The following is a 23,058-nucleotide window of genomic DNA, read 5'->3' as shown; positions in this document are numbered from 1 at the left end:
AGAATGATCCTCTCTGCTATGCAATACACCGTGTTTATGACTGAATATCAGCTACATAATTTGACTGATACCTCTTTGCCTCAGACTCGGACAAATCCATGTGGCACAGCACCTCTTCAACTGTGTCAGACAGATGTCACTCACGTTTCTGAATTTGGCTGTCTAAAATATGCACATATAACAATAGATACTCATTCTTCTTACGTATTTGCCACAGCACATACAGGTGAACACAGTCATGACACCCATAAACACTGGTTATCTGCTTATGCTGCTATGGGAATCCCACATACTACAAAAACAGATAATGGGCCTGCGTATACCTCTAAGGCCACTCAAACTTTCCTCCGAGAAGGGTGTGTTAAACATACTACAGCCATTGCTCATTCTCCCACTGGAGAATGAACTGGACAAGCTATTACTGATCACATTTATCAAACATTGAAATCCATTCTTATTATTAAACAAAAAAGGGGGAATATGGGAGACACACTACATGAAATACTATGCAAGGTTTTGCTTGTTTTGTTTGTGCTGAAGTTTTTGAATCGTGTTCATAGACATACAGCTTATGTGGATCGTCATTTTGTGGCTTCCCCAGTGCTAAAGGAACAGCCTATGGTTAATGTTTGGAATATGGCCACAGGACTTTGGGACTGTCCCCTACCACTGACAACTTGGGGTCGTGAATATGCTTGTATTTCCACAGGGACTGGCCCTATGTGGGTTCCAGCATGATATCTTCGGTCACATCTGAAGGCAGAAAATAGCATCCAGCCTTTATAGTAATTGTAATTGTGTGTTTCTTACTTAGTGGTATTGCTTTGTAACTTGCTGTGTTATAGATAATATTAGTAATAGTTTGACATGGTGTGTGATTTTCTGTTTTACCAATGCAGTCTCAAGATTTAGAGTTAGCTATGATGTTGTGTGCTTCTTCTATTTTAGTAACAGATCAGATGTGTATTAAACAGGATTTGATGTAATCAATGCTAGAACCTACAGGAATAGCTCTTTCAATGTTTTAGTACTGTTTGGTTATGATGTTATTAGCCTATTAATTAACTTTTCTTAATTTGCAAAGACAAAACCTGGAAAGGAATCCCAGACAAAGAGATGACCCTTTATCATAGAATAGATACCTCTCTTACATCCAACTAATTGGGATCTGAAAATATAACCATGCATCATTTTAGAGGAAAGTGCACGCTAATAGAACTAAATTTGATAGTTTATTCTGTTTTCCAAGCAGGTGTTCCACTTGGGCTCTATATCATGCACTGGCCATGCGGATGTGGTGTACAACTGGAAGAAATCCTTCAGACCCTGAATGCAGGAGAGAATCTGTGATGGGTGAGAGAGGAAATGTGCACCTTGAAGCAGGGGACGCCCTGCTGGCACTACCTGTTACATCCAACACCAACATGGCTTGCTGTTTCTCAAGGGTCAGTAAGTAATAATGCCCCTAGTGATACTCTAGTACATTTTTCCTCTAAAATTGGTTCTGTTTGACATGCTATTCCATTAAATTGCGTGATCATTAATCAATTATTAGCCCGGATAACTCAGTCAGTAGAGCATGGTTATGAGCATCTTAAAAGCATTTATTGCACAAATTTTAGTGGTCATTAAAAATCAATGTATCAGAGTATATGAAAATTGAAGACTTTTCCAAATCAGTTACAGATTAACACAATGGGACCCTCACAGATTTATTTTCAGGTTGCAGAAACTTAGGTTGCAGTACAGACATATTTGTTCTTTTTAGTGGGTTTAACAGTAATGTTGTTATGTTGTATTTGACTTGTCTCTTTTTTCACTTTTAGAGTATTGTCAATCAAGGCCTTGATTGAGTTATCATAGTTATGTTATTAATATAAGTAGTGTTGTTATTCTATAGGCAGTATCTTGAAATTGTTGTAATACAAGAAGAATTTTATGGAGCAGCAGCCATGGATCAAGATAAGGAGTTCACAGAGCAGCAGCTACGGAGCAGGATAAAACTACATGAGAACTAATTGAACAAATGAACTGAATTGCTTGTTAAATATGGTTAGTCGGTCGGTAAACTGAGCCTTTTCAGCCTAAAAGAAAACGAGGGAAATGTAGAGAGTGTTTTTTACAGCTAGTTAGCTGAGAAGGGTCGTAAACACGGTGCAGTTAATCAAGCAGCCACAACAGCTTCAGTGAGAACAACAGGATGCCCTGGGATGGTGAGAAACTAGCCATGGTTCTGTGAACTCAGCAAGGGAGTAGCTTTCAGGATGATAACAAGAAGCTGCAAAGATACTTGGGGATGGTATGTAATTGGGAACCAATGAAGAGCTCCACTTTTGCAATATGTATGAGCTAATTACCCGTATTATAAATGTACACGCAGCCAAGGAATAAACGAGATTAGCTGATCATATGTCAATGACAGGTGTGATCGTTTGCTTTTCTCCCGCCGTTCTGCAACAGGTGCTGTTCTTTAGAAAGCTCTGCCTGATTATGCACATCTCTCTGCATAGAGTTGGGCTTCTTTTGACAGAGGGCCCTATTACAATCTTGAAAAAAAACACAGAACATGATAACTGGAAAACTCACGTTGTAAAGCTAGATAACACCAATTTTTAACAAAGCTTGCAGCTGCACTTCCCCACAGAGAGCATGGCAAAGCTTTGATGACAGGGCTTAACAGACTTAGGAAAACTCACTGCAAGAGACTGAATGTGTCTCACTTTGTCCATTCTTCATAGGTGCCCTGCCCGCAGCAGGAGCAGAGCAAGAGGAAGACTGAATCTCCCCAGTACTCTGAGGTACTTTCTCTGAAGGATGTGCAGGGACCCCTGTTGGCTTGCTTACTTCTTGGCTTGCTTACTTCTAGGCTTGTCACCTCTGGACCCACCTCCCTCTGCTGCTGCCTCTGCCTTATGCTTCTGAACAATGAGACCTTGAAATACTTAAGCTCTAGGCCAGCTGTTCAAGGTACATAATGCTGCTAGCAGGCCTGGGTGCTTTTCACAAGCTGGAGGGGCAAAGCAGTGTGTTAGAAACAGCCTTCTAGTGGATACACAGAAACACTTTGCTCCCCCTGCAGGTTTCTGCACTGAAGCTGACATGAACCTAACAGTGGATGAGCAATGGGTATTTCTGAATTCTCCCCATCCCTGATTCTAGGAGGAGCCCAAGCTCCTGCCTTCAGTGCCCAACTGTGAATTGGCCCTTTTGCTAAGCTTGTGCCACATGAAAGACTGCAGCCATATTGGGGATGTTTAATGTAAACAGGCACCAAATTACACGACAACACAAGCCATATACTCACATCAAAGCTCTGCACTCTGAGGTTTCTCCATGTCCGTCCTAAGTTTCCACGTAGTTCCCAGAGAGTGGTGCTCAGGTCTTTGCTGTAACAACCCAGAGTGGAGAGCTGATTCCTTCTCTGGGACATTTCTGTAGCTCAGGATGCTTCAGCGTGCACTCAGCTATGACAGTGACTGGGAAGGAATGGGGCTGCTGCATTCCGTGTCTGCTCCTATGAGCAGCTTAAGGTTACAGTGGGGGCATGAGCTCAGGTTGCTGTAGCACACTGAGCATCGTTTCAGCAGGGTAGATTCAGTGATATGAAAGTTGGTTGCCTTGTTTTACTAACCTGTAATTAGGAGGGCTGCCAATCAAGAAGTTGCTTTTTCCATGCTGGGAGAATTGTGTGCATGTTCCTTTCAAAAAGCTATTTTTTGAATTCTAATAGAAGGGAATGCAATGAAGTAACGTGAGTTTTTGAAAGTAGAAGTTGTCAGTTTCCCTCCATAAAGACTGCTCTTTCAGAAGTTGTGCTCTTGTGAATGTCCACAGCAAGGCCTGTCTCTCTTTCAGGCTCAAGGCTGGAAGTGACAGACTGGAAACCACAGCTCAGCAACAAAGCAAAACGAATGAAGCCCCTCAGGACAACCTTCAAGCCTTTGCTTCAGTAAGCTAGTTAAAAACCTCTGTGGGTTTTGCAAGCTCCTGAGACTAGTTAAGTAATTCTGTGAGGAAAATGCATGATGACATTTTCCTGGAGGGCCTAGGAGAGCTGAATTCCCAAGCTGTGCTGACCATAGGCTACTCTGAAAATCCTGCCATTCGTTATTTCCCCACGTTTGTGGTTTTGAGACTTGCCACGATGCTATGGCAAGCCATAGTTAACACTAGAGAAGGTAAGGGTTTACACTAACATGCTGGTGTAAGTATTTTCAGGTTTAGATCTGCTTTAGTTGTGGTATCGAAGACCTCAGGCTGCACGTTAGACATTCCTCCTGCATTAGAGGTATTTGCCAAGTTTGTAGAACTGCACAGCACTGACTTAAAGTGTCTCACTGTCCTTAATGTGGTTAGAGTTGTTATAAAATAGTATTTTCATCTGAGGCCTATGAGAAGCAAATGATTCATGGATTTGGTCTGGGGAGGTAGGGAGGTGACTGCAGGCCCTGTGCTGTACTGATACTGGCAAGAGTGGCAATAAGGTGTGAACTTCAGGAAGAAACACTGCATATACAAAATAACAAAACTTAATTTTTAGTCTTTATTATTAAAGCATATAAAAAAGAGACCAAAAAACCCACAAAACTAGTGGGATATGTGATCTTGTTTCTGTGAAACAACCACATGAGGCTGCTTTAATGGCAGTGATTGCCATTCTCAGTGAGAACTCCAGGTTTTGATCACAGTTTTGATGAAATTTTACTCTTCCTGTGCTTCAGCCTTGAAAAACAGTCACTCACAAATGTATTTACTGCCAGAAGCGGTGACACAAGTAAGAAGGAGGATATTTCTCTCTGGTAAAATGAGACTTGTAGAGGTCTGGTAGAGAGACATGATCAAACTTTTAGTTGCAACTCCATATATTCCATTTGAAAATCTGCAAGTCATGTATTTATGTCAACTGAAAATGGAGTCATAAAGAAAGCAAATAAATGATATATATTTTTTTTCAATCTTGAAACCTATTCTTAATTTTCATTGTTAAAATGGGAAGCATAGCTGCATCTTTTTCATTTAGAGTAAGCCAAAAGGAATTCTTTCAGCATTATCAATAGAAACTAGCTGTTAATCCAGCTGAGGATTAACAGACCATGTGCATGAGATACAGAGTGAGAGCTTCAGACTGGACCAGGAACAAGGAAAACTGTATTTAAGCATACACACTGGCTGCATAGGGAAGCAAGAGTGTAACATCAAAAGCACCACCTCAGCTCCAGCTCTCCAACCTAGACAGAGCTGGAGCTGCTATAGTCTCTACCTGCAACTGCCCAGTTCTCTTCAAAGCCCTGGAGCAAGCAATGCAGAAACATGCTATCTGCCCAGCCAAGATTTCCCAGCTTGTAAACACATCAGCTGCAAATCAGGCGTAGTAAATCACCTGTGGATACTGATAGGACAAGGGGAATGGTTTGAAACTAAGGCAGGGGAGGTTTAGGTTAGATATTAGGAGGAAGTTTTTCACACAGAGGGTGGTAACTCACTGAAACAGGTTGCCCAAGGGGGTTGAGGATGCCCCATCCCTGGAGACATTCAAGGCCAGGCTGGATGTGGCTATATCCAGGGGGGTTGAAACTAGATGGTCATTGTGGGCCTTTTCAATCCAGGCCATTCCATTCTATGATTAAAAGATTCTATGACCAGACAACACGCAGCACACAAGCCTTTACTGCCATTGTTACTCTTCAATAAGCAAAATACACACAGTGTATTTTGTGTGTATTTTTTGTATTTAATAGGGGAAAAATAAAGACTGCAAAAAGAGAGCTTCAGACTGCCATTTTGTACCTCAGAGCTGCAAGGATTGTGAGCTAAATTATCCAGCCGTATTGTTATGTCAAAGGAAAGGTGAGTCTTTAGCAGACTAACCCAAATGCCAATGCTTACGCAACACTTAAGCCACACTTAAGCCCTTACTTGAAAATCTTACTGTGCTACGTGGATCTAGTACTGGGTAAGAGAAGAGGAATCACCTCATGCAGACAGCAACAGGAATAGCAATTGCTCAATGGTTCTTAGAGAAAGCTCCAGATTATCAAAGAGAACACACTGAGAATATGAGGAACTGTGACAGGAAATACCAATTTCTGAAGAAAAATAAAAATTAAATGGAACTATTTGTTTTTAACAGGAATGAATTTAAAATATTATTCAAAATCACCCATATTAAAGATTTAATAAACAGTATGAACAAAGGTGGAGGGGGGGAGGGGAAGATGGGAAAACTGAAGACAGAAAGCTGACAACTGGTTTAGTAACAGGTTAAAAACGCGTGCTTTGAGATCCCTATTAAATAATACCCACAAGTAGGGCAAGAAATAACCCTGCAGACGGTTATCCCCGTGACTATTCCAAAGGCAACGGCCCCAGGACACACCGTTGCCAACCGCTTTCTGAGGCAGCCGAGCCTACAGACGCGCACACTCCTGCTCTCCGCGGGTGTGTATCCTCTTGATATCGCTTACTATCGCTTCATATCGCTTAGTATCGCTTAATATCGCACGTATAACGCATACGTGGGGCTCCCGGCTCCGGCTGGGAGCCTGAGGCTGCCCTGCAGCCTGTGGGTTGGGCCGCGGCTTCCCTGAGCGTGCGCCGTGTTTCCGCGTCCTGCTCGGGGCTCGGCCCGGCAGAGTTTTAAGACGACATGAAGAAGATACTCAGCTTCGTAAAGAAGAAAAAACGGGATCCGCCGCCCGGCAGCGCCGCCTCGGCGTGCTCCGCCGGTGCGTACGAGATCCGCCGGAAGGAGCTGACCAAGCTGCACCGGGGGGCCGCCGCCGGAGACCTGGCCCTGGTGCAGCAAGGACTGAAGAAGCACGACATCGACGAGCGCGACAAGGCGCAGCGGTAAGGGCGGCGGGCCGGGCCGGGATCCCCGCTGCATGACCTGGGCACAGAGGGCTGCTGTTAACGGGGGCCGCGCGTGGCTGGGACGGCCGGTAGAGGCCGCTCCGATGTGCCCTCCCGGCCTGGATCCCTCGTAGGGCTGCTCGGCATTCCTCCGAGCTGAGAGCTCTGTTGGGGGCTGGTGAGAAAGGGCAGCGATAAGGCTGCTGGCTTCATGAAGGCTTTCTTGCTTGCGAAGCTGATGGTGGTTCCTTTAGGTTGTCATATTCCCCAGTGCTTGGTAACGGCTGCTTTTGGGTGAGGAGGGGCTCCTGCACAAAGTTGTGTTTGTTACAGTTAAATTACTCATTCGAGCTCTTTGCGGTACACTGTGCTAAATAAATAATAAATACAGTGCTCAGATCAATATTGTCAGGCTTCTATTTGGAGGTGAAGGATCTTGTATACTTATTTGGGAATTTCTCAGTGGGGACAGTCACCCTCGAGTTGTTCCATGTCTGTGACAAGGCATGATGAGTTATTTGACGTTCTGCCTGTTATTTCGTCCTCATCTTCTCTGCCTTGGAGGAAGCTGGTCTTATGGAGGGTACTCATCAGCCTGCCTGTGATGGGAGCTGTTAGGACAAGAGGGAACAGCCTCAGCTTGCACCAGGGGAGGTTCACGTTGGATGCTAGGATAAGCCTCTCCAGAGAGTGGTTGTGCACTGGAATGGGCTGCCCAGGTTGGTGGTAAAGTCACCGTCCCTGGAGGTGTTCAAGAAACATGTAGATGTTGTACTAAGCGACATGGTTTGGTGCACGCTGGTAATGGAATAAGCTTGTTTTTATTTGATTTTGTTTATTTTGGGAGGTAATTGGGATAAAGAAATGCAGTTTTCCCTGTTCATGTACCACAGAGTGAAAATATTTATTTAGCTGTCTGTTTCAATTTACACGTTTCACTTTTAGGACACCACTGCATCTTGCTTGTGCAAATGGACGTGAGGATGTCGTTACGTTTCTAGTAGAAAACAAGTGTAAGCTAAATCTTTTTGACAGTGATAACAGATCTCCACTGATGAAGGTAAGTAGAACATACTATGTTGCTGCAAGTAGGAATTATTGATTATGTATTAAATGATGTCTTTCCAGATTCTTTAAGTAAGTCTGTGTAGAAGCATGCATGCTGTAATCAGTGTGGCTTTGGCATGTGCTAGCTAATCTTGGCAGATGCTTTTATATTCCAGGAATGGGAAGTTGTAGTAGTAGTGACACAGTGAAATATGACTGCTGGAAATTTTACCTTTTTTTTTTGTGTGTGTGTGTGTGTGTGTTGTTTCCAGGCAGTACAATGCCAGAAAGAAAGATGTGCAGTGATCCTGCTAGAGCATGGTGCTGATCCGAACCTGGCAGATGCTGGTGGCAACACTGCCCTTCACTTGGCTGCTGTAACTCCTAACACATTTCTAGCAGGGATGTTAATTGAGCACAGTGCCCGTATCAATGCTCAGAATAAGGTACATTTCGAGATTCAATAGAGAAGTTCAAAAAGTTGCATTGATATTTTTATTGTAGATTTTTTGTTTGTTTCTTTTGATTTTTAACTTGAATTATTTCTGTTCTTTCAGGACGGATGTACTCCTCTTACTCTTGCTATCTCTGAAAATCACAAAGAAATGGTAGAGCTCCTTCTTAAAAAAGGAGCTGATGTTCACACTCGAGATCCGTGTGAAAGGTGAGGAGATGGTCTAAACTCTGCAGGTCACCTTAGTTGTCTTCAGGTTGGACTGATGGGAGGGATGGGAATGAGCATTGAAGTAGAAAGACACAGAGAAAGAGCTCGTTGAGTGACTGGCGAAAGCAGGTCTCAGCTTGGCAGGTGGCATGCATTATTGCATGTTTTCTGCATTGAGAACTGCAAGAAAACATTGTTTCTGGTAGCCGCTGTGGCAGGAAAATTGCTATTGTGCCAGCAACATTGCTGTTATGCCAGAGAGAGTTTTTCAAATTGATGCCAAGTTTGTATGCAAGTGTTGTTAATATGGAAGCTTTTTTTTCTGTTCATAAAGTGATTTTCTTTGAGATTGAGCAAATGGGAATTAAAATAATTACAATGTCTGACTAAATTGTATGGTTTGTCTTGTATTTTGGATGCTGTAGAACCCCACTTATGACTGCAGCGGCCGGTGGGGAGCTTAAGTTGGTAGAAATACTTCTTCGCTATGGTGCTGAAATTTTCCATAAAGACGTTAATGGATGGACAGCTGAGGACTATGCTATTCTTCATGGAAATGCTAGGTAAACTTTTAAATTTATTGCTAGGTTTTTAGTTATCAGTGTTGAGTTTGAACCTTTTTGGTAACAGCACCAAGTTTAACGGTGCTATTTTGAAGATGTGTTCATTGACATCTTCTCACATATACTGTTCATGTGTCTGGTGTTAATTTGAAAGTTGAGAAAAGGGCTTCTGCTCAAAATTCTCTGTAAGATTTCAAGTGTTTGTTTCTAAGCTGATGTCTGCCTGCTATACACTATTAAAATGTGTCTGTAGCCCACAGACGCAGAAGTTCAACTTGAAAAACTGAAATGTTTGTAAATTCTTCTCAAAACAGAACCCTTGTTATTACTGTCTTCAGTTCCACTGACCAGGAACCACCTGTTTTGTTTCAGAGGAGATCTAGCTGTTATTTCTTTTGTTAAATTACTAAGCAGTTTAACTCCTCCTACACATAAGTATTTTACCCATGGGTGTTCATTCATAAGAGTGGTTGTATTTGTAAAAACTGGACTGCAAAGGGTACCGAGCAGAAGTAAATAACTTCATAGATCTGGATGTGCATCTATAAAATAGATGTGTCCATTATATTTGAGTATGTTACGGTTTGCAAAAAGTAGAGTATGTTACACTTACTGAATATGAAAATTGTTTTGGCTATGGTTATGTTTAGGATGGATAGTATAAGGCTCTTATTATCCCATTAAGTGTTTATGTAGCTATGGGATTATTTTTCCCAAATGCATTTCCTTTTTTGCTCTCCATAGTCTTAGTAAAACACTGGCAGAATATGCAGACCATGAGAACGCAGGGGAAGCTTCTGCAGGTGCTAAAGGAGGCATCCCTGTGCCAGTGACTCCTCACCAGGCAAGAGCTGCTGGCTTTACGTTGGGTGCAGCTGCTTCGAGCAGAGGAGGTAGGATACTTAACTGTGGTAGAGCTAATGGGCAGAATCGTGGTGGCCCCTTCCTTAGGTTGGTTTGCATCTTTTAAATTCACCATGCTCAGTGTGGACTTCAGTGGAAGCATCAGGTGGACTGTAATAAGAAGTGTTATGAATGTGTTTGCTTGCTGCTAGTTTACACTGCATCTCCACAGGCTGTGGGGACAGTTGTGATTTGTGTGCACTACATCCATCTGCTCATACAGTTGTCACTTTCAGCACATCAAGTTGCCCATTTATTTAAATTGTCCCTTTAGCAAGGGGGAGGAGGGAAGAGAAGAAACAAAATAGGTTAAAGTAGCCTTGTTTTATGGGTGTGCAATTTTTCTTAGAGATGCTCATTTAGATTGTTGTTCAGAAAATCCAATTGCAAAAGCTGTAGTTTCATCCCAAATAGTAGTTTTATCTTCTGTAGCAGCGAAGCAGCAGATGAATTGCAAGAAGATGCATCTTTTGTTGATTACCACTGGATTTCTGTCACTTTGTTTTAATTTTAATAGTTTCACCTGCATAAAGCTCCTTTTTTGGGAGACATAATTTCTCACCTTCAATTACAATTGCTTTTGTTTGTGTTGTGGAGACGTAACAAAAATTGTCTTGGAAAAATAACTTCATAAGCAACAACAGTACATTGTTTGTATATACCGTATCTTTTTGGACATGGTTTGATTTATAATCAAATAATGTTTTTTTCAATTACTTTTATTTAAAAAAGAAAAAAAAAAAACAACTGAGAAAGACTTTGTGATCCAGAAAAACTGTTACATTTTCTCATTGCCTTGTAAATAAAAGAAATACATTCCTTCAATGAATTTGTAAAATCCAGGCAGCGTTTATAAGCTCAAATTGCCCTAAATGAATCTTAGAAAGTTGCTATTTTAGTATGAATGAGATTGCCTTGCAGTGTACGTTTCAAGCCCCAACATACGAGGTTTTATTTGTTCCTTATTTTTGAGGGTTTTGTGAGAATCATGTGTCAGATGGGCAGCAGACTGTTCAAACACAAGTCATTACTTTTTTATTATAAAGACTGAGAAATATGATCAAAGAATACATGGCATATTTTTTCTTCCTGGACTTATCCCAGATGGAAGTATAGATTTTAGACCCAAGTGATGTTGCCTTTGACTTAGGAGCAGTTACTTTGAACTAGAGAGTGGTTGAAAAAGTTTCTTCGTAGCTTGGTTTTGAAGTTTTGTTTGCTTGTTTTTCAGTGGGGCTCGATATAGTTGGTTTAATCATTGAAATACTTTTTTTTATCCAAATCCACTCAGTTGCTACCTTCCATGCACATAGATAGTTGCTCTGGTACCCCATTGTAAGGACTAACAGGCCTGGGTTAATTTAAAATATGTGATTTGAGGGTTTCTTCTTCCAAGTAGAGGGTACATTTAGACTAGATATCAGGAAGAAATTCTTTACTGTGAGGGGGATGAGACACTGGAACAGGTTGCCCAGAGAGGTTGTAAATGCTCCCTCCCTGCAAGCATTCAAAGCCAAAGGTGCATGGGGCTTTGAGCAACCTGGTCTAGAGGGAGGTGTCCCTGCCTATAGCAGGGAGTTGGATTTAGATGATATTAAAGGTCTGTTCCAACTCAAACCATTCTGTGATTCTCCCTGTGCTCAGTCTCTTAAAGATGACACCAGCATGAGGAGTAGGAGGGAGCAGAGAGAAAGTTCAGTAGCGTAGTAGAAACAATATTGGAATTAATTCTGCAGTCTCTGATTGCATCCACACCCTGAATCATGAGAGTCCTTTTAATATGCCACAGTAACAGTCTTAAAAGTGTCCTTTAGAGAAGCCGGGATGTTGAGAGAGAGACCAGAGAAATACCCACTTTGGAATTCTTTTATTGTCTTTTGCTCTTCTGTTTTATTTTTCTGCTATCTAAAATTTTGACCTTATCCTTTCTGCTACTTTTGTACTTTCTAATTAGAAGAGGAGATTCTGAAGAATGTTGAACAGGTCAGCATTTTTCAACAAGTTTGCTCATGATTATTTGGATGTCAGAACATGAACCCTTTTATTAATCACGTACAGATTGGCTTCCAGAACATATTGAATGACCGATCTCTTAGATTTTAAGTAACAATTTATTTTTGAGGAAAACAGTAGTTGTGCTATTTCTGTTTCTAGTATGTTTGCAGTGACAGTATGTTTGGCCACTGCAGCACATACTAGTGTATTGTTCAGCGTTTCCCTGAGTCATTTGCAATTGGACTTGATAATCTTTTCCAACCTTAGTGTTTCTATGATTAGAGGAATTGTCTCAGCATTGTAAAACTCTTTACAAAAGTAAATTATCACTTCTGTGTGATTTTTATCTCCTGAGGTCAGATAAAACTTTTCCTGTATTCCCTCTTAAGGAAACAGAGAAAAGCCAGAAGGGATGAGAAATCATCTTGAGGTTCTTTTCAACCCAAGCCATCCTATGATTCTTTTAAACTTTCTCTTAAGTGTATGTTTCTGATAGTAGCTGTTTTTCCACAGCACTGCATGTGTATGTGATAAAATCCATGTAAGTAGGACAATCTTCTGCTCCAGAGAAAAGTAACAGATTTATTGTGAAAGAATTTGATGTCAAGGTAGTGTTCCACAGTTTCTCTTTTGACACACAGATGTACACATGCACACAAATGCATGTCATAGTCACAGCGCATTCTCCCAGTGCTGTAGCTTTGTGTGTGTGCTTTTTGTATTTTCCAAACTTGTGAGATTCCGCATTTATTCTGATGTCATTGTTGTCTGTCCTTTCCATGCCTTTCCCTTAATGGATATAAAAATGCAACGGTCCCCTGAGCAGACTCTGAGAACAGGAGAATCGAGTGAAGGTATTCATTCTGCACAGCAGTATTTTAAATACCACACATGTCTTGTGATACACAAATACTTATTCATCATAGGTACTTATTATCTTGCAGATCTGTATCTTGATGATTTAAGATCTATGAGTTAGAGTGGATTTGGGGCAGCTTTTGTTTCTTTGCATGTTTTGCATGAGTCCCTTATTACTGAATTCAGCATTTGCTTTTATCACTTGTGATAGTGTTGGTTTTGGGGTTGTTTGTTTTGTAATCTGTTCTCCTCTTGCTCAGAAATGGTGATATAGGCTTCAGTTAAAGTGGAAACGGGTCCCTGGAGACTAGATCTCATTTCTGTGTCAGTGCATCATGGCTGTGGTTTTGGTCTAGCTGAAAGCTATCTCATCAAATTCCTGTCTCGCCTTCTAAAGGATAGCAGGATCATTGGCAGTATTTATATGTTGAAAGCAAAAGTGTAGGTAATTTAATGAGCTGTTTTCCTTACTTCTAGTGGTACTCATTGAAGATGTAACTGAAGTCGTTCGTCCAGAGTTTAACTGTTCCACACAGCAGCAATTTTCTGTTCTGCGTGGAAAGTTAGCAGATAGAGTCATAGTACTGAGTTAGTTATTTAGCTTTACATACAGCAGGATTCCATTAGCATTTAAGAATATTCTGTGTTTTCTGTAGTGGAAAACATCAAAAATCAGATTGTTAGCATTTGAACCATTTAAGATGCCCTCAGATGGGAAGTTTCAGCCTCTAGCTTTTTTCTACATGAGATTTCTTTGAACATTTATACTGTACTGCATCTCAGAAAGCTGTGTTCAGATCAGGGAATATTCTCGCATACTGTGTTTAGGAAAGGCAAAATTTGTACACTCATTTGTAGGTTGTTAGTAGTAACCCTTCTTTTTGTTATAATATTTAACAGTTCAGAAACTTCAGGAATTATGATTTCTATGTGGAGATCAGATATGTCTGTTTTCCCTTCTGTGCTGGGAATCAGAAAGTCCTTCTATTATGTTTTAGTTGTTAAGAGGTGTTAGCGCTTCAAAAATTGTGTTCCTAGACTGCAGTTTTCATTAGAACGGTGACCTGAAGGATTTACTGCAGGGCGCTCTCATCAGGGTTGCTAATGATCTGAAGTAAGAGCGATTGTTGGATATGCTTCAGCACAGAGCTGGCATTCAGAGGGACTTCAATGAGCCAGGGCAATAGACTGGCAGGCATCTTAAGAAATCCATCGGGGGCAAATACCAAGACCCATTTGGGGTGAAAAAGCCCCTTCCTACAAAACATGATGGGACTGCACGGCAGGGGAGCAGCTCTGCTGAGAAAGGACACAGACCTGTCAGAAGGCAAGCTGAGCATGAGGCAGCAGGGTGCTCTGGCAGGTAAGGGCTGCAGCTTGCACTGTGCTAAGAGTAGCAAAGCCAGGAGACTGAGAGAAGCGATTGTCAGCCCCTGTTTAGCACTCACTTGACTGTGCCTTGGCTGTAATTTTGAGTTCCTTCTACGTGAGAGGTCGATGGATCAATAGCAAGCTAATTCTCTAGGGAGCCATCATATTTGTGAAGGAGTATTTGCCCTGTGAGAGAGGGCTGAGAAAGTGGACTTACTCAGCCTGAAGAAGAGGCAGCTTTGAAGGGCCCTAACTGCAGCGTCCAATGCAGATGAGAAGACAAAGCCAGATGCTTCCCTGTGATACTTGACAGGAAGCGAAGATGGCAAGAGGTATAAATGGAAGCAAGATGGTTTCTAGCTGGAGATGAAAAGTGTTGCCATGATAAGGATGGCAAAATAGAGAAGTTGTGAACCTTCTCTTGGAGGTGTTCAAGACTAGACTGAATAAAACCCTGACCAACTTTTCCTGACCTCAAAGCTGAGCTGGCTTTAAGTAGTTGGTTGAGAGACTTCGAGAGATCCCTTTTGACCTGACCTATCCTATAGTCTTAGGTGTGAGTTACTACCTTCACTGAACTGATAAAAACTTGGGGGTGTAGTATAGCATGCCCTGCTAATGCTCCTTTTGTCTCAAGTATATCATTTTTTGATTCACTGTAGAGAAATGCTGGTGATTCTTCTAGCTAGGGATAACCTATAGCTCCTGAGTATGCTTTTTGATTTTCTTTGTATTTATAAATATACTTTATTTATAATCCATAGCAAGGTACGGCAGCAAAAAATGGTAGATATTGTAGATATGTCTGATTTGTTTTTCAGTATAATTTGAAAAAGCATTTGTTTTGTAAATACTTTCCTTCATGCTGTTCTTATTGAATTGGCCACTTCAGCTTCTGTACTCTTATGAGCTGTTTTCATGTTAAATGTCTGTATTGGTTAATTTTTAGTATGCAAAATCTAATCTCAACATGTCGATTTATATTTGAACAGCAATGGATGACTTTTTCGAAGGATACTCAACAAGGTGAGTCTTATAAAAATACCAAATGCTTATTTGAGGAATTATTTGAGAGGACCAGTACTTACTTTTCGTTGTTTTTGAAGTTCTGAAAAAGAGGGCAGTAATGGCACCTGGAATAATTCTGAGGAAGAAGAACTGGATTTTACAGCCAAGGTATGGTGCCTTTATGGGAAAATAGTTGTGTAAAATAAGTGATTTGAAGGCAATTTCCTATGAGATAGAAGGAAACTCTTTTTCCAGCCAATTCTTTGTTTTTTTTTTTGTTTTTTTTTTTTTTTTCCTCCTTAAGAAGAGTCTCTCATCTGCCAACCTTTCTTCTGCTGTAAGTTTTTCCTAAAAATTGTTGCTTTGGCAGAACATGCAGTAGATTTGTGGTTTGAGGCAAAAGAGTAGATATTAAGATAAACTACCACATTGTATTAGTTGTTCATTGAGTGAGATTTGCCAACCCTAGGAATTGATAAGTTAATAAATAACCTGTTCTGTTCTCTTTCAAACTTCACAATTGTTTCCCCTAATTTACATGATAGGATGATTAATGAAAAAGAACACGATAATGAAAAAGAACATTTATTTATCAAAATCTAGTGAAATTGTTCATCACCTGGTTCTCTTTCCTTCCTCACTAGGTTCCTCAAGTGTTCGATACTTGAGTTGCTCAAATAATTATTTTTTCTTTCTTTTTTCCTTCTGTGGGATGACATTCCGTGCTTGTATATAATCTCACACTGCATGACTATCTTCATTTTTTGAATATTTGGACTTTTCTCTTTATAAGCTCCATGTGCTTATCCTGCTGTTTTTATGAATGTTCCAAAGGATTACCAGTTTTTTCAATGGCGTCTGGAGTATTTAGTCTGTTGCACTGGGATTCTGCAGTGATTAGGAACTTTAGTTTGTTAGTTCAGCACACTCTGTAATGCTGGAGATGTAAGCATGTGTACTTTAAAATTTTTTCTATTTTCTTACATTGATTTTAGGGGAAGTGATTCAAATTTCTAGCATTATTTTGAAATTTACAGATATTTCACTAAGTGGAGTTATATTAACTAATTTATTCTTCAAGCTTCAGGAACTTTAATTGATACTTGAGTTGTGCATACTTACAAGTAAGTAATCGCGAGTGTAGTTGTATTTTACCAATGGATTAAAATACCTTTTTAGAATTGTTACGCATTTACAGATAGTTTTGAATAGTCACTGACTTGTACACAAGAGGAGAGGAATGTTTGTGTAATTAAAGTTGAAGGATCTAGCAAGTATCTGAGTCCTTTCAAAAGGGGACAGCCTGGTTGTATTTACTGTTCAAGATTTGATGTAAGTAAAGGATTTGCTTTAAAACAAAAAAGCAAACAAAAACAGATCAAATAATTCTTTTAAAATGTGTTTTTATTTGCAGAAGCCACGGAAGCCAAACTTGACATCGTTAGTGAATGTTCCCCAAAAGTTCAGAAATACTGGTAAGTTATTTGGAAAGTACTTCATAATACAATGACATACAAAAGTAAACTTACTAAGTAATTTCATTTCGGTTTTTGTTGTTGTTGTTTTCACTTGGCTGTAGTAATTGAGGAAAGTAGTGTTATAAGAACAGAACAGATGGTCATGTCAGAATAAAATAAGTAAGATAATGGAAATGACCATACTGAGTCCCCTCCTAAGCCTTTGTGTCTGATGTGTCCTTCTCCCATCCTGCCCTTACCTGGCTTCTTTTCCATACAGTCCCAGATGACTACTTTCCTGTGTTTTTAAGGGGTAAAATGCCTGCTGCTATTTATATAACCCATTTGATTCATATTCCTCTTTCCCTTTCTCATGCTTTAAGGTGGTGGTGATAGTTCTAGAATTGAAATTCCTAAGTCACAGAAGAAAAGCCTCAAACAAAAAAAACCAACAGGTGCAAATCTGAGCAGAGGAGAATGTGGAGAGTTGTTGAAACAAGATGTCTCAGATTCAGGCAACCTTGAGGAAGATGAATTGGTGGAAGAGGAAGAAGGGCAGTGCAAAGAGGTACATAATAAATTCCATGAAACACTAAAACAAGAAAGTGAAAACCTGGGCCTAAATAGATATGAGGAAAATCTATGGGCAGCATTTCCCTCAAGCACAAAAGTAAGTGTACAGGGATGATTCAATTGGAAGAGTTTGTTAAGGGTAATACAGGTAAGCGACAGTAAACTATTTTCCTGTTAATACTCAATCACGTATCTGTATTCAATCATTGTATTTTGATACTGAAAACATCTTGTTCATAGCCAAACTCAGACATTATTTTCAATATTTTTATTATGAGATTGGAGAGTTTTGGAAGGAGAAAGACAGGAAACTTCATTCTTTCTGGAATCTGTGCACTTTCTGTTATGTAAAACTGAGGGAATGGATAATATCCATTAGAAGTTGTAGCCATTTAGTAGAATTCATGAGGTAATGACTGGAAATGAAGAAACAAAAGGAAGTTTTGAATGAAATTGAGGGCAGGAAACTAGTGAAATTGTGAGATATGTAGGCAGAAAGAAGACTTTCTGAATAATATCAATGAAACTGCATTTAGATTGACACAAGGAAGTGCTTCTCAGAGGTTTTGCATAGCCAGAGATGAGGTTTACAACATGAGGCACTGCAGTTTAATTGTGCAGATTCCCACTAAAAATTGTAGGCCTTTAGAAACCATGTTGCACTTTGCTTCATTTAAGTCTTACCCAAGAAAACCGTTTTCCAAGTTGTTAATGGGTGGTGAAGTAGATATTGATTTCTGTGCTTTTCAGCTGTTTTGGTCAATCTGTTTTAGAAGGAGTCACCTAAATGGAAAGAAGAACAGGAGAAGGAAGATACTAGAAGGAAGCTGCAAACGACAGTTTTGGGGGATGTGAAACATTCTGTTTCTAGTAATAAACATCAAGTCCGTAAAGTTTCAGAAGACACAGCTTATGCGAGAAGTGAGTTTAAATATGATCCTGATTGCTCCTCTATAAGTATTAATGTTCAGTAAATAAAGTAAAATGATGATTATCCTCAAAGATGATAAACTTTCCTGTTACCTGTGAACCCTAGCCTGCTGTGGTAGAGAAGGTCTGCAGCTTTTGTTTTTTTTCGTTCTTACCTAACAGTCACAAATGGTGGTGCTGGATTCCTAATGATTACGTATGATGCAAGTTTCTTTATTAATTTTGTTGCTGTATTCTCCTATATCTGAACAAAACAAGTAGGTAGTCTAGTGTGTCTTGTGTGTGGCACTGCTGATTGATTCCCTTTCGAATGGGTACTGTCAGATTGAAAAGCTGTGGTTTTTCACGGCTTCAGCCAAAAGCAGACCTGATTCAAACTCAGAGAAGACTCTTCCAGTACCTCGACTTGTTCAGTTGTAGAATGTAGGAGATCTCTCCTTTGCTAAACCTTTGTGGGCTTGAGAGCATGACCAGCTCAGAGAGAGTTGGGTAATTTGGCATAGACCCCAGGGTGTGAAAGCAGAAGATACTATTTCCATTGTCTGACTCCAGAGCACTGCTTGTTGCAGTAGACTTCTTCGGAGCATGTGTAGCTATTGGTCAGATGCTGCACAGAACATTGTCCAAACATGGTGAACGTAGCCATGTCAGCTGTCCTGCTTGGGCATCTTCTGCTGGAAAACAGATGAAGAGGAGTGAAGAAAATACTGTGATGTGACTGGATGTAAAGTTACCCTTGAGTGGGACTCACTGTTTGGTTTGTTCTTTGCTGTAGAATTACTGCTCGTCTTTCAGATCCTTTATTTGACTGATGGGGTATAAAAGTGTAGTGCAGTATATTTCTCAGTGTCTATATTTCTCCTTTTTTTTTGTAGAAGCCCAACCCACAGTAGGAGCAGAGAAAAAGGAAGAGTCTGATTCTCCCTGGGATTCTGAGGTACTTTATGTGAAATGTGCATCTCCCCAGTCTGTGGGAGAGCCAGATGAGAACTACGTGAGAGCTTGCCTTTGCGTTGAGCCCTGCCCCTGGTGAGGCTTATTTACCCCATATTGCTGCTGCTCTATGTCCTGTATCTGAGGGTCAACGAAATACTTGTAGTGTAGGTTCTGTGTGGAGATACTACTGGGACAAAGTTAGGTTAAGCTTCTTGTATCGGCCCTTTGGTTGCAGGCTTTTGAGTTGATTCTCTAGCACAGTAGTGAAACAGAATAACTACTTCCCCTCTAGCCTTTGTTGTTGGGAAAAAAACTAATTTCCCGCTCCTTTCTTAAAAATACAAGACTTTCTAGATAGCTTAATCGCTATCAGCTTTGCCTTTTTGGCCTTTAAGCAAATCAAATCTTGCTTTTGCAACGTAGTGATGCACTCACTCAACATTGTGGGACATGTGCCCCAGCAATGTAGGCTGATATTTGAATGCCAGGTGCAAATTTGATGCCAATGTTCAATCAACACAGAGCTGCAGCTTCTTGTTCACAATCAACATCTTGATTTCCTGTGTTAATTTCTTGTGTGGCTCTGTGATTTGCCAGCCTTAATCAACATTATGGAATAGTTTAGATGAATTGTGAGGATTTTTTTGCCCTTTTATTTAAAATGCAAAAGCCTTTGTTAGATTTTATTTTAAAAAAATTGTTTTGTACAAATTCTTACGCGTATGTACTGTATTGTACAGCCGTGTTCTGAAGGTTCAAGGAAAGCATCTCCTCCTGTGTTTCTCCCACCTGCAGTTGAACATGGAGTACGCTTGCAGAGTGTTTCAGGGGAGCACAACAAGGGTAACTATCTCATAGATTGGATTTGTCTGTGTTTATAGACAAGTGAACTTTTTCTTTTGTTTTCCTTGTTAGTCCTGTTGTTCAGTGAGTATGTGCTGTAGCAATGAAGTGCTTGGCTGATGTTAATTAACAGCAGTGAACACTGAACTTGCTGGCCTGCTTGATTAGTCCAGGCGGTTCTTGCGTTCATTATGTATACTTTTTGGATATGTGTTTGTTCGGGTGTTTTTCTTTGCTTTAGGTGGTTGCTTAAAGTGGTGGGAGGTGTATCTGGTTTAAGATTTAGCTGTGAACCCTAGCCTGCTGTGGTGGAGAAGGTCTGCAGCTTTTGTTGCTTTTCGTTCTTTCCTAAAGGTCACAAATGGTGGTGCTGGGTTCCTAATGATTATGTATGATGCAAGTTTCTTTATTAATTTTGTTGCTGTGTTCTCCTTGATCTGCACAAAACAAGTAGGTAGTCTAGTGTGCCTTGTGTGTGACACTATTGATTCCCTTTCTAATGGGTACTATCAGATTGAAAAGCTGTGGTTTTTCAGGGCTTCAGCCAAGAGCTGACCTGATTCAAAGTCAGAGAAGACTCTTCCAGTGCCTCACCTTGTTCAGTTGTAAAATGTAGGAGATCTCTCCTGTGCTACTCGTTTGTATGCTTGAGAGCATGACCTCAGAGAGAGGTGGGTGCTTAGGTACTCACCCCAGGGTCTCAGAGCAGAAGATAGTATGTCCGTCTCCAGAGGATATCTTGTTGCTGTAGATGTTTTCAGAGCTCGTGTAGCTATTGGTCAGTTGCTGCTCAGAAGGTGTGGAAGCAGCACTCACGGTGCATTCACTTTTCTCTTATTGCATTTTATGTGCAAAGAGTTTATTTTGGAAAAGCGTGAATAGTCAGCACTCAGGCTGGAATCAGCAGTTATGGTTTTCCAGAGTGGACGCCATTGCTCCTGTCTGGCTCATTCCTGTAAATTTTCCTTGCGTTTCTGTGTGAGTCAATCCTGAGTTTGTTTTACATAATGGAGTAGCTTAGAAGAGAGAACTGACTGTGGTCTGCTCTAGATGGGAGTTTGGTGGTCAGAAGATACTAGACTTTGAAGTGATAAGATTTAAAATGCTTGCAGTGTTCTGGACTGTATTGGAGCTGTGAGCTTCTGTTTCATTCCTAAATGTCAGTTTCTTATGTATGTACCTGGTCAGAAGTTGCAGGATTATGAATCATGGTCAGGTGAGGTATCCCTTGATAGCACTAAGCAAGGAGCCGTGTGTGTTGGCAGCTTCCTCTTAGTGTGAGGTTGTTTTGTATCGTGCTTTTGTGGTATGTCCTGTAGAGTGGAATGTGATAGTAAGTGCCAGATGATGGAGGTGTAGGCAAGAGGGAAGATGACTCAGGGTGTCCATATGCTGAGACTGAAGCATGCTGGAGTTTCTTCCTTAACGTTGTCCCAACACGAGGGACATTGTCATGTCAGCCACCATTCTTATGCATCTTTTGCTGGAAAAGAAATGAAGAGGAGAAAACAGAATACTGTGATGTGACTGGGTGTAAAGCTACCGTTGAGTGTAACTCATTTCTTGGTTTGTCCTTTGCTGTAGTACTGTTACTCATCTTTCAGATCCTTTGTTTGACTGATGGGGTATAAAAGTGGAGTGCAGTAAATTCTCAGTGTCTCTCTTTGTCCATTTTTTTGTAGGTGCTCTGCCAGCAGTAGGAACAGAGAAAAAGGAAGAGTCTGATTCTCCCTGGGATTCTGAGGTACTTTCTGTGATATGTGCATCTCCCCGGTCTATGGGAGAGCCAGATGAGAACTACGTGAGAGCTTGCCTTTGAGTTGAGCCCCGCCCCTGGTGAGGCTTATTTACCCCATGTTGCTGCTGCTCGATGTCCTGTATCTGAGGGTCATTGAAATACCTGTAGCGTAGGTTCTCTGTTGAGATAGTACTGGGACAAAGTTATGTCAGACTACTTACGTTGGCCTCCTGGCTGCAGGCTTTGGAGTTGATTTTCTAGCACAGTTTTAATACAGCAGTTTATTGCTGCTTTTAAACTTATGAACTTCTCAGGCATATTTTTGTGAGGATTTTTTTTTTTCCTACTATTCAGATCTATTCTGCTGATCCAGTCAGAGTTTAATGGATGCCAATACATTGAGCAACCCAGACATTTAGATTTTTCTGTATAGAACCTCTGTCTTCTCTAGATAGACTTAATCCGATTTTGAAAATCATGTTCAGCAGACACCAAGTGTGCTGGCTGTGTTTATCCTTTCTGTCTGATAATTCTCAAGATGAGAGTGAGCAGGGTCTGTAGCTACTTCCCCTCTAGACTTTGTTGTTGGGAAAAAAACTAATTTCCCGCTCCTTTCTTAAAAATACAAGACTTTCTAGATAGCTTAATCGCTATCAGCTTTGCCTTTTTGGCCTTTAAGCAAATCAAATCTTGCTTTTGCAACGTAGTGATGCACTCACTCAACATTGTGGGACATGTGCCCCAGCAATGTAGGCTGATATTTGAATGCCAGGTGCAAATTTGATGCCAATGTTCAATCAACACAGAGCTGCAGCTTCTTGTTCACAATCAACATCTTGATTTCCTGTGTTAATTTCTTGTGTGGCTCTGTGATTTGCCAGCCTTAATCAACATTATGGAATAGTTTAGATGAATTGTGAGGATTTTTTTGCCCTTTTATTTAAAATGCAAAAGCCTTTGTTAGATTTTATTTTAAAAAAATTGTTTTGTACAAATTCTTACGCGTATGTACTGTATTGTACAGCCGTGTTCTGAAGGTTCAAGGAAAGCATCTCCTCCTGTGTTTCTCCCACCTGCAGTTGAACATGGAGTACGCTTGCAGAGTGTTTCAGGGGAGCACAACAAGGGTAACTATCTCATAGATTGGATTTGTCTGTGTTTATAGACAAGTGAACTTTTTCTTTTGTTTTCCTTGTTAGTCCTGTTGTTCAGTGAGTATGTGCTGTAGCAATGAAGTGCTTGGCTGATGTTAATTAACAGCAGTGAACACTGAACTTGCTGGCCTGCTTGATTAGTCCAGGCGGTTCTTGCGTTCATTAT

At 40.6% G+C, this 23,058-nt stretch overlaps 2 protein-coding genes across 3 annotated transcripts in view; both read left to right on the top strand.

Moving 5' to 3' along the window:
• The first annotated feature begins 1,166 nt into the window (after positions 1-1,166).
• Positions 1,167-4,955, top strand: LOC146752725 (uncharacterized). Its single transcript, XM_085531467.1, has 4 exons — positions 1,167-1,445; positions 2,739-2,798; positions 2,867-2,967; positions 3,856-4,955. The coding sequence occupies exons 1-4, from the start codon at positions 1,366-1,368 to the stop codon at positions 3,951-3,953; spliced, it is 339 nt and encodes a 112-aa protein (XP_085387593.1). The 5' UTR covers positions 1,167-1,365; the 3' UTR covers positions 3,954-4,955.
• A 1,290-nt stretch (positions 4,956-6,245) lies between these two features.
• Positions 6,246-23,058, top strand: part of LOC146752724 (ankyrin repeat domain-containing protein 26-like) — a 53,451-nt gene continuing 36,638 nt past the window's right edge. Inside the window, exons 1-15 of one of the 2 annotated variants that reach the window (XM_085531378.1) lie at positions 6,246-6,849; positions 7,798-7,912; positions 8,172-8,345; positions 8,457-8,563; positions 8,989-9,126; positions 9,871-10,019; positions 15,246-15,279; positions 15,360-15,429; positions 16,676-16,736; positions 17,102-17,286; positions 18,065-18,212; positions 19,097-19,158; positions 19,898-20,000; positions 21,683-21,744; positions 22,763-22,865. In XM_085531378.1, the coding sequence (XP_085387504.1) occupies positions 6,647-6,849; positions 7,798-7,912; positions 8,172-8,345; positions 8,457-8,563; positions 8,989-9,126; positions 9,871-10,019; positions 15,246-15,279; positions 15,360-15,429; positions 16,676-16,736; positions 17,102-17,286; positions 18,065-18,212; positions 19,097-19,158; positions 19,898-20,000; positions 21,683-21,744; positions 22,763-22,865 (1,714 nt within the window). In that variant the 5' untranslated portion in view covers positions 6,246-6,646. Of the gene's footprint in view, positions 6,850-7,797; positions 7,913-8,171; positions 8,346-8,456; positions 8,564-8,988; positions 9,127-9,870; positions 10,020-15,245; positions 15,280-15,359; positions 15,430-16,675; positions 16,737-17,101; positions 17,287-18,064; positions 18,213-19,096; positions 19,159-19,897; positions 20,001-21,682; positions 21,745-22,762; positions 22,866-23,058 lie in introns of those variants that run through there. The other variant, XM_085531379.1, reaches the window with a different exon arrangement.

Source organism: Coturnix japonica, unplaced genomic scaffold (genome assembly GCF_054131305.1).
Source record: "Coturnix japonica strain WE unplaced genomic scaffold, WE-NBRP24 Scf042, whole genome shotgun sequence".
NCBI lineage: Eukaryota > Metazoa > Chordata > Aves > Galliformes > Phasianidae > Coturnix > Coturnix japonica.
Note: the sequence above shows the minus strand (reverse complement) of the source record. Positions and strands in the feature narration are given on the sequence as shown.